We start from the raw sequence: 11453 nt of genomic DNA, 5'->3' as shown, positions 1-11453 counted from the left end.
GTAAACAGTGAGGGAAAATCTATCATTTATTCTTTGGAACTTGGATACACTGGATAGTCTCAGGGCTTGAATTTACTGCCTCGTTAGTAGGCTGGGTAGGCAGTCTTCCGCGCGCAACCCTTGTCTCACATCATCCTTTAAAGCAGTTGACAGATAAACTTCTGCAGCAGTGTGGACTTCTCGTCAGCGAAGTAACCAGTTTTCGAAAGCGAGAGAACGTTCTCGTATACCCATCCATCTGGCTGACCCGGGAACCAGAAGGGAACCTCTCTGGGAATCTCGAGGCCTGTGGTGACCCACCTGAAGACCCCTTCCTGTTCTTCGTCGCTCCCACCGATCCAGTAGTCGACGATATCATCTGCCGGTCAGTATTGTAGAAAGAGACAGAAGAAAAAAAGTGTGAAGAATGGGAAGCTTATTTGAAATACTCGCCACAGGAGACACCAACATAAGCACACACACATACACACACACACACACACACACACACACACACACACACACACACAAAATTGGAATGACATGAAGAATGATCATGGAGAATTGCTGTATCACCCACTGCCTCGTACGGTTTCGAGACTTTGTCTATCCCAACATAAAGAAACGCAGGATATCTCTGGCTCTCACCTTCCTTGTCTTCACCAAGGTTTTCGACCGAGTCGTTCATAACACCTTAATCAGTAAAGGCTTCAACACTGTGCTTTGAAGAAGTCTCATTATGTGACCAGCAGACTTCCTTCAGCGTGTGTTGTGTGGCTTAACGCTTCCAAGGCGCAATCTCCTTTCCGTCCCTCATATTTTGGCATTCCACACGGCACTAAGATGGAACACTTGTTTTTATTCTTTGTAAAGCATTCCCTAATGGATGCAGCTGCTTGACTGAATTACGTCGACGAATCTACCCTTCACTTAACAGCCGCTTCAGGACACTTTTCACAACCTGCAGAGCTGGACCACCACCAGCTATACCAGGAGTCGTCATGCGCATCATTTGCTCTTCCAGCCTTATCTTACGACTGTTTCACATTATCTCTGTGCCCTCTAGGTAGCCCAGTTCACCAAACATCTCGGTGCTACACTAGACAACAACAACAACAAAAGAGAAAGAGCAGGAAGGCTCGCGCTAGCACCAACATCAATTCCTTCAGTTAGCGTCTATGGAAGTTCTTTATAGGCTCCAAGAAACTCAAACTCCTCGAGTCTGAATCAACGGTCATTCTTCCCAAACACATCTATGCTTTCCCTGCTTGGTCTTCCTATCCACCATACAAGAGGGACTACAATATAAAGGTGCTAGAAAGAGCAAGCAAGCTCAGTCTTGCTTCCCCTTGCACCAGCTATCAGGAAATGCTGACTCTGGTCTTCTTTGCTCTCTTGCTAGTAGAAATCCCTCGTCCCCAAGTGTCATATAGGTATCACAACTGCGTATATCCCATTTGAGCTCGTGCAAACCGTTTCATGGACGATCCCAATCACATCACAGATAACCAACAGGCAACCACCTCAGCGTTTGTGTAAGGACTGTCTGTTTGAAGCCTCTTGTTGTACCCCGGTGCCTTTACCTCGTATATCATCTCTGTGTATTTTTGGACTTTGGCTACGTTTACTTCAATAAACCAATAATCCTCACCGGTATTATCATCACTGTGTACAAAGGCTTACAAAAAACACACACATACATGCATGTTATCTATCTCTCTATCTAGTTATCTATCTATCTATCTATCTGTCTATCTATACACCATATACTTACGATAACTTTCTATGTACTTCCATAACTCTGCATGCTGGGTGCAGTCCTCAATGTGGGCGAGGCCGCCTAGTCTTCCTAAAGGAGCTCTCTGTGCGCAGGTTTTGTTTGCATCTTGCCTGAGAATAACGAGATCGATTATTTCTTCATTTCGAAGAAACATACATATGAGGTTTTCTATGGTATACTATGGTATACATAAGAGGCTTTCTATGGTATACTTTTCAATATTCATGAGGGTATGTGTGGGCCATCCACTGGCTTTATACATCTTAGAAAAACAGATGGATTTGTATGTAGCATTTATGGATCTGGAGAAAGCATATGATACGGTTGATAGAGATGCTTTGTAGAAGGTTCTAAGAGTATATGGTGTGGGAGGTAAGTTGCTAGAAGCAGTGAAAAGTTTTTACCAAGGATGTAAGACGGTGTACGAGTAGGAAGAGAGGAAAGTGATCAGTTCCCACTAAATGTTGGTCTGTGTCAGGGGTTTGTGATGTCCCCATGGTTGTTTGAAACAGCGATTATTCATAATGATAATAATAATAATAATAATAATAATAATAATAATAATAATAATAATGATAATGATAATGACAACGATAATAATAATGATAATAATAATGATAATAATAATAATAATAATAATAATAATAATAATAATAATAATGATAATAATGATAATAATAATGATGATAATAATGATAATAATAATGATAACAATAATACTAAACAAGATGAGATTTCAATAAAAACCTAGGAACTATTTCTGCCGGATAATGACGTCAAGAACGAAGCTGTTCACATTCTCACCAGTTCATCATGGAGTCCGGAAAGAGGTAGCAGGTGGATCCCACAGTCACGAAGCCTCCGGGACATTCTGCCAATAGTCAAGACAAGACATGACAGTGAAGATCAAGGGAAGAGGATGTGTGGTTCTCACAGCTTTCGTATTGATGGGAGGTAAAGAAAATCGTGTGTCTGGTTTTCGGCGAGACACTAAAGGCCTTGAGCACGATGGTAGGGTCCTTGAAGATGATGGTATAATGACCTTGCCCTTGGCCTAATCGATGAAGGTTAAGGCAAAGGCCTTGCTACCATACCTGAGGGTCGTATCGTTGTGCTCAAGGATTCTACTGATAAACTCAACTAGTTAATTCATTACTTTTACTGATCATGTGCCATTCACAATTTCGTATATATTTTTGGTATTTTTTTTATTTTACTTCCCTTCTGTTATCTACCTATTCTACCTTTATTGCCTTTGTTCCACCCAGTCAACCTGCTATACACTGCTTAATCAATGTCCACACCCAGTGGGAAATACGTTGTAGACAGCAGCCACGGAGGGAAGTACTACCTTCCCGACGTTAAGAGTGTTGAAGTGATGACCAGGAACCATCTTACACCCTCCGTGTCAGAGGGTTGTTGGTAGCAACCCACCTGGGAAGTACTATCCTCCAGACTTACTGGTGTTGAAGTGATGACCTGAGCCATCTTACGACACCCTCCGTGTTACTGACAGTAGGGTACAGACAGCAACCGCCCAGGGAAGTAATGTCCTCCAGACTAAGGAGTGTTGAAGTGATGGCCGGAACCTTCTTACACCCTCCGTATAATTATGGACTACAGGTTTTACTTGTCATTAAAAATTAAGCTTCTGTGCCAGGCTTTATATCTCCCTTACACTTACCATCGTTGTTTTAGCTTGCTAACTTCACATCTGTGATCCGTCCCTCTGTAAGAAGTTGCTATATCTAACACCTTAAAAAAAGCCCTACATTATCATTCTTTACTCTATATCTACCTTCAAAGCCTTCCATGGATAATGACTTTAACGTCTGACTGGAGCAGTCAGCTTAACACGCACATACACACATGCATAGAAGGATCTTACCGGGCTCTGCTTGGAAGAGCACCGCGAGTGCAAAGTCACCTTTGGGGTGATGCTGTATCTTGGATTAAACTCGTCTTCCAGGTTAGGCCTTAAAAGTACTGAAGAAAAAATAAGAATGGTATAGGACTTTTTCATGGAGGTGGAAAACCTTGGTTTTGAGACGTGACAGGTCCTACTTGTAAGTAGAGGGGAAGAGCAAAAATGAAAAGGATAAGTACCTTTTTGGTGCAGATGACGATATGGAAAGACTCGCGCTGAGACTTAGTTGATCTCCATACTTACTGGAGCGTGGGCAGAGGCCGCTATCCTGAGCAACAGTTGGTGTTTGCCATGCTGAAGGTTTTACCAAATTTCAGTCGTTCAGAATATCTGTCGCAAACTTCAGTATATTGTACGTCTACAAGTTAAAAGAACCCAGCAAGTGATGACAGTTGTCAGGGAGACCTTACCCTCAGCAGCAGCTGTAGCGAGCAGAGCCGCCACTAACGATAACACAAGCCTCATCGTCCTTGTTTGACTGACTGGTTATCCGTCTCCCTCAACGGCTCTATTTATAGCCTAGCATTCGTACGCGGTAGCGGCAGCATCCAACTGCGAAAATCATGAATAACAATGAGGTTATCTTAGCTTGAATTATGTCTTTGGTTCACGCGATGGAAAGTAACCTGTTCAGTTCTTCACCAGTGTTATTTGGATAATCAAAGATTATTCTACAATAGACAATTCTACAGTTAGCTATCCTAGTCATACTTGTAGAAATCTTGTTAGGCATTCTTGGGTTTTATTAACATTGCGGCAGATCAATTATTGGCGAAACTGGTGGTGATCTAGATACTAGGGTTGCTGAAAACTGATCAGTTAGACAGCCAAGAAAGCTATTTATTCTTTTTTTTTTTTTGATCAAGTCCGTGATGAAGGCAATACTGTGGATTAATATAATGCCTCAGTGATATATCAATAACACTCTTGTTTTGAAATAAATCTTGTAGAATCCACAGTAATTGCCTGGAGAGAAGAATGATACCCTCTTACTTGATCAGTGGACTCCAGACGACATAGCACTCACAACTAGTAAGTTGCCAGCCACGTACAAACACATGTGGCAGGTCAGGTGACCAAACTTGGTGTTACCACACCTTGTCTACAGTACATTATTTTTGCCAGGCTTTTAATGTGCCTAATCTTTTTTCATCTCCCTTAAAAGGGTCCAAAAATGATGGGCTGAAATAAAGAGCTCCCAGAATCATTCTCTTATTTCTCCAGTGTGCGTTTTCTTTCATACTTGTTCGCTGTTTCTTGCGTTAGCGAGGTAGCTCCCGGAACGGGTGAAAAAAAGACCTCATTTGTTTATGTTCAGCCCCTATCCACAACCAGGCCACACATATCTGCTTCAGATGCCCTAGTTCAGTATACTGACAGCACCCTTCCCTGTGTACCACATCGTTCCAAATCACCCCATCCTGTGCACACCTTTCACCTTCCTGCATGCTCAAGCATCATCCCCGCAAAATGCTTTTCAATTCACTTTATCCCTCCATCTCCATTTTGGTCTCCCCACTTCTATTTGTTTCATCCACTTCTGACACATATATCCTCTTTGTCAACCTCTCGACACTCATTCTTTCCATGTCCAAACCATCCTAGCACACCCTCCTCAGCTTTCTCGCTCAAATTCTTTTTGTTGCCACACATCTCCCTTCTTTTATTACTTGCTCGACCAAACCTCCGCACACCACATATTGGCCTCAGAAATTTAATATCCAACCCATTTACTGTTCTTCGCGCATCTATATTTATAGCTCATGCCTAACACATACACTACAACGTTGATAATGTTATGCCTTCAAAAATTCCGATTTTCGCCCTCCCGTATAACGATCTCTCCACACATTCCTCAATTCTCCTAGAACTTTTGCCTCCTCACCCAACTTGTGACTCATTTTCACTTCCATGGTTACATTCGCTGCCATGTCCACTCGCAACAATTCTTTGTGTTTGGCCAACAAATGAAAATTTCAAACATTTCTCCCTTTACTTAACAATTTTGAGTACCTTCCATCGACTTTACTGTAGAAATTGAAATTAATGGTATGCTACCATTTCTCGATTGCACGATCCATAGGGATGAAAACAAGTTCAAGGTTAGCATATTCAGAAACCTACCAATATATGCTCATATATCCAATATTTATCAGCTCAACATGACAGAGTTAAATTGTCATAATTCCAATCAATGTTCCTTATGGCATTACGTATTTGCAGTCCAGAGTTTATTGATGAGTTTGAGAAGATATACTCTATTCGATCCAAGTTAAAGCATCCTAGATCTTTCATTGATAAATCCCTTAAGTTGGCAAAGCAATCATCTTATAGAATTGAACATAAAACTCCCCTGACACCAGGAACCATTTAGTTCTCCCTTTTGATAATAATTTTACTTTACTTCCCATGTTGTATAAATACTTTAATGTAAATGTTGCCTTCAGCAACAACAATACTATAAAGAGTATCTTAATCAGGAACTCACCAGAAAGTTCTGCAGGATGCATCTATAGAGTACCATGAAGAAACTGTGATAAGTGTTATGTTCGGCAGGCTGGTATGGATCTTTCTGTTAGACTTAAGCAACATAAACATAGTATAAGAACAGCACAATGATCAAATGTCTTGTTTAATCATAATAGAAATCATGATAATTGCATTGGCTGGAGTAATGCCATCTCAGTTACTAACTCCTGTACCACGAGAAATATCATTGAATTTTCTATTATCAAACATACAAAGAATTGTAACGTTAATATTTGTGAAGGTCTATACAAATTGGATTGCTTTATTGTTGATGAAATTTGTAAACAGCCCTCCTTTTGGTCCACATGATAAACTTATACGCATGTATAACTCGAACGCACCGGACCTTTCCAATGTGATCCTTTCCAATATATATATATATATATATATATATATATATATATATATATATAATTCAAGCACGATTACATGCTACAAAGGAGATGAAGAACACGTACAACTCGAGGCATTAACACCATCTGCATATGCCTTGCTCAGTTTGCACTGATAAACACATGCATATTTCTCGCGCCACGTATGTCTTGTACGTCTGTCCTCATTTGCGTGTTGGAGCGGAGTTTTTTTCTTCATGTACCCTTATCGTTGTATTCGTGCTTGCCTTATCGTATGCAGGTGCGGTGCTCGCAAGCCAACGTGGGGACGTTGGCCTGTACCCAAGGCTAGTGCGGTGACTTATCTTGATCTCCTGAGATACCCTTCACCATATGGAGTCTTCCATCCAACTCTGTCTTTACTTTCTCTCTTCATGGTCAACTCTCCTCCGTCCTTACTCACTGGATCAACCCAAGGACTTGTCAACTCATCACCTCAACACTGATCCTCTGATTCAACAACCCTCCCCAACCTTGCCTTCACCTCATCAACCTGGGCCACCTCACCCAACCATTGCCCTTTCAGCCGAGTGATGAGAGGTGATAGTTGTGGCTCTTGAGAGACAGGCACCTGTGACCGCACCGCTTCCAACATGAACTAAAAATCATTATCATTCACCAGACTGTCATTTCACAGGCCGTCCCTGCAACATTAGTCAACGTCGACCCACCAGATGCTTATCTTCTGCACATCGATATCTTCGTCGTCTTTTAGTGTGCAATATTCTTCTTTGAGGAGTTAGATTCTTCCTAAACTTCCTAAGATATTTTGCCGATGACCAAACGGTAGTTTGCCTCCCTCACGATCCGCGTCAGAAGGTTCTGGCGACAAACTGGGAGTGATGTTAACTCGAAGGTCTGTTTCACAGTACGACCGGTGTGGATCATTTCCCCCGATATGGTACTTCTTATCTGGTCTCTTTAAAATTCTTCCCAGCTTCATGACTGCATAATTGGGAAAAAAACGTTCATGAACGTATCGTCCGAACACTTCTTTATCTTGTGTAGGCATGTCTGTGGTACTTGCTCATCCCTGTTACTGGCACTGCTTTCAGAATTCCAGTGCCGGTCAACAAACATTCGCCTGTGGATCGAACTCTTTGGGGAAATCATCGACGTAGACCAGAAGTGGTGATGGTTTCATCACAGACAGTTACATACAAAAGGCTCCTCTGCCTTCTATTTCTTTTTTTTTTTGTCAGCAACCAACACGGCAAACCACAGTGGCCTCATGTGTCAGCCATGACTCACTAAGACTGGGGAATGTCTTAACATGGCTGTGTGACATGATCAGTGGTGTTGACTTGAACGACCGATGGTGCTCTGTGACATACGCAGCGAACGGTACCGTGTGACGTGTACAGCCAACGGCAACCAACATTGCTTATGTGACGTATGCAGCCCATGAGGCTGTGGAAGGTAAGCAGAAGCTGCGGACACAGTCGGGTGTGCCTTGAGGACCACAGATGCTGTGAGAGGCTTCAAGGTGAACCTTACTCTAAACCATACGAAAGGTACTTCGAAAGCTACATATTGACGCCTCCACTCTTTTCGTGTATACTACACAATCCCATCACAGGGCGTGATTCATGAGTGTGGATTCATCCTCTGTTACCGTCAGGTGGCTGCCGGTGGCCGCCAGATGGATGGCAAAACTTAGACAATAAAATTCTCTGTGAGTTCGAGTGGGTAGGTCGGTATATATACTGTGGTCCGGCACTACGAGTACCTGCGAACCATTACCTGGAGTGGCCAGGTTGCTACATTTATGGCCGGCTGGAAGTTACGAGGAGAGGCGGGAATAATTGAAAGTTATGTTATTGGCGAAGCGTTGTGTTTGTGATTACAATTTGTGTGTGTCACGGGAAGAGTTTTATACCCGTTTTGCCTCGGTCTCTTAACCTTGTATATATGTACCATGTCTTTGCTCCTATGTATGTATACACAAACACTTTAGCCGATGCGAGGTACCCATTTTATCGACAGTTCCTAAGGGGGGATGAACAGGTGGGTGAACTGTGCGCTGGCTGCCGCGACCAGGATTCGTAATTATGCAGTTCTGATCTCAGGTGACCCGTGCTTTCGAGACGGTCTGTAACACTAACCAATACATCACGGAAATCCGCATGCATGTGTGTGTGTGTGTGTGTGTGTGTGTGTGTGTAGGTTGTGGTCGTATCATAACTCATCAACCTTTTGAACACTATGGTTCTGCCCTTGTGGTCTGATAGTTTTGCGCTTGACCACTACTACACCCTATGGTTCACGTTGGGTTATTCTTTTCTCTTTAGAGATGGTTGGTGACTCAACTAGTCACTTGCGAAGACTTCTTGTTCGTAGTAAATGTCAAGTAGAATGGCATCCTAATCATCTTATGAAAAGCAATACAAGGTGCATCTATTCGTAAAGGTTATTAACCAGCATAACTGGTTAGGCAATTGGCCTTTGTCTGCTTTCCACTTACTGCCGGAGTACTATCATATCATGTAACGTTGTTACGGAATATGATAGGCATATCTAGTCCCACGTTTACTCCCTGTATAAGTCCAGATGACTTAGGTTAGAGATACTTTTTTGTTTAATAGATATCTAAGGAGTAACACAATCATATGCTCATATTAAAATGATGAAGACCGTAAACGTTCGTTCCAAAAATATAATAAAAAAACTTTGGTCAATCTGGATGTGCAGTTACCCTGAACAATGAAGGCAGTGGAACTTGATTTTACTTTTTAACAAGGTTGGAAAGCAGATTGGATTGTGCAGTTGCTGATACATTCCTACAGAGAGTAAACGTTACTTGCATGAAACAATGTAGTAAATAAAACTGGCCTGAATTCTTTTTATAGAGTGATGTTGTTTTCTTCATGTATAACTGTTGATGGAAAACACAGCCGTGTATGGAATAACAGACAAACGTTTTACTCCACATTCAGTGGGAGTCTGATCAGATGTAAAACCTGCTCGGACATGAACAATTGAATCTTGCAACTCTGAAATTAACAGTGCCTAAAAATTCCTTTCATTGTGTCTCCCTAGGAAGATCCGAAACAGAAAACGACACTATAGTGGGAGCTAGAGAAAAAGACCACTAACTGCTTCAGGGCACACAATGATAATATCAAATAAACTTTTGGGGTAGAATCTCGCCTTAGATTACCTGGCCTGCTAAACTATCAGAATCTGCTTCAGTATAAATGAGTCTTCGTAGTACAAGGGTCAGCGTCACAACTCAACAATCTAACAGGGTTGGGTTCGAATCCCAGGCGGGGATACGCTGTGGAAGCAAGATATCCAGGACCACAATGGAAAGGAGTCTGACTGACTTCACTGTGCTATTCTCAGGATTCAGTGCAGTACTTAATATGATAAATTCCACACAAAATCTTTTTCTCCTCTAGTGAAGCAATAAACTGTTAGAATCAGGTTTTAGATTAATGGTCTAGTTTAACAACTAGGTAACTAGGTATTTACGACCTTCCGCACTAATATTCAAGGGCCAGATGAACAGCTTAAGTGTTCGTTACTAATTTATCTCTCTGAAGACCCAAGAATGTCAAACAGTTATCCAACAAAGTTTTGAATCAAACATAGTCCGAGATTTGTTTTTCAATATCGTTATATGTTGAGCAAAATATATGTCTATCTATCTATCTATCTATGATTATATTCCTATGAGTCCACGGGGACATGAAACACGATAAGTTCCCAAGTGCACTTTCGTGAATCACATCATCAGGGGAGATACAAGAAAGAAATATAACAGTCAATTGATATACAACGAAGAGACGTAGCTGGGACGCCATTTGGTAGACAAGTGACTACCCGAACGGAGGTCGGGTGCATTCGAGTCTAGCAACAAATGTATCATAAACTTATTATGTGGAGAAGAAGGGGAACTGTTTACAAATTCTATCAGCAATAAAGTTAACCAATTTGTATAGACCTTCACTAGTATCTATTGTTACAATTCTTTGTGTATTTGATAATATAAGATTCAATGATATTTCTCGTGGCACAGAACTTAGAGTTAATAACTCCAGTTAATTACTCCAGTCAACACAATCATCTTAATGTCTAACATGATTAAGGAAGGTATTTGATTCTTGTCCTGTTCTTATACTATATTTATGTTGCTTAGGGTCTAACAGAAAGATCCTTACCAGTCTGCTCAACGTAACACAACACGGTTTCTACACGGTACTTTATAGTTATCTATATATCGCTTTTGATCATATAGTCTCTATCCTTTATGTTTTTGCCATTATATCATTTTGGAGTTTGAATGCTAATCATCCGGTGCCTAAATGCTCTACTACCTCTCACAAAGCCTTGTACCTGCTCATCAACTCCTCTGATCGTGATCCGGTTTATTTGATTCTCTACACATTGATTACAAAGGCGACCCAAGTCCCCAAATCTGGAAATCTTTTGCTAATCTAGTCTCTCAGGGGAGGGAATTCTCTCTGTCTGTCTGTCTGTCCCTCTCTCTCTCTCTCTCTCTCTCTCTCTCTCTCTCTCTCTCTCTTTTTCTTCCGGTAAGTTGCATTTCGCTTTCATGTTTACTTTCGTCACTTGTGTAGCTCGTGGTTGTCAAGTTTTCTAAGCAACTTTTCTCATGGCTCTCACACCTGTGTAATAAACTTTTCCCCTTTTGCATTTCTATCTCATCTCGATCATTTTCTTTAAACCTCCCTCAGTCTCAATTCACAAGTACATCCAAATCTTACCTTAATACTGAATGATCTTGCTATCCATTACTTTTTCTTTTTATCATATTTTCCAAAGCCATTTTCTCAGATTATCGCTCCTCACCATTTTTATTGTGTTATCCTCAACCCAGGCC

General features: G+C 41.4%; 1 protein-coding gene across 1 annotated transcript; it reads right to left on the bottom strand.

Annotated features, from left to right (window-relative positions):
- Window positions 1-4187, bottom strand: LOC139765600 (lectin-like). The gene is made up of 4 exons (XM_071693286.1): window positions 4097-4187; window positions 2564-2630; window positions 1754-1869; window positions 1-358 (listed from the first exon to the last, which is right to left on the bottom strand). Exons 1-4 carry the CDS (start codon window positions 4149-4151, stop codon window positions 138-140), a joined length of 459 nt encoding a protein of 152 aa, XP_071549387.1. The 5' UTR covers window positions 4152-4187; the 3' UTR covers window positions 1-137.
- Window positions 4188-11453: the final 7266 nt, after the last annotated feature.

The sequence above is a fragment of the Panulirus ornatus genome, chromosome 1 (genome assembly GCF_036320965.1).
Source record: "Panulirus ornatus isolate Po-2019 chromosome 1, ASM3632096v1, whole genome shotgun sequence".
NCBI lineage: Eukaryota > Metazoa > Arthropoda > Malacostraca > Decapoda > Palinuridae > Panulirus > Panulirus ornatus.
This window is presented reverse-complemented; position numbering and strand designations above follow the sequence as displayed.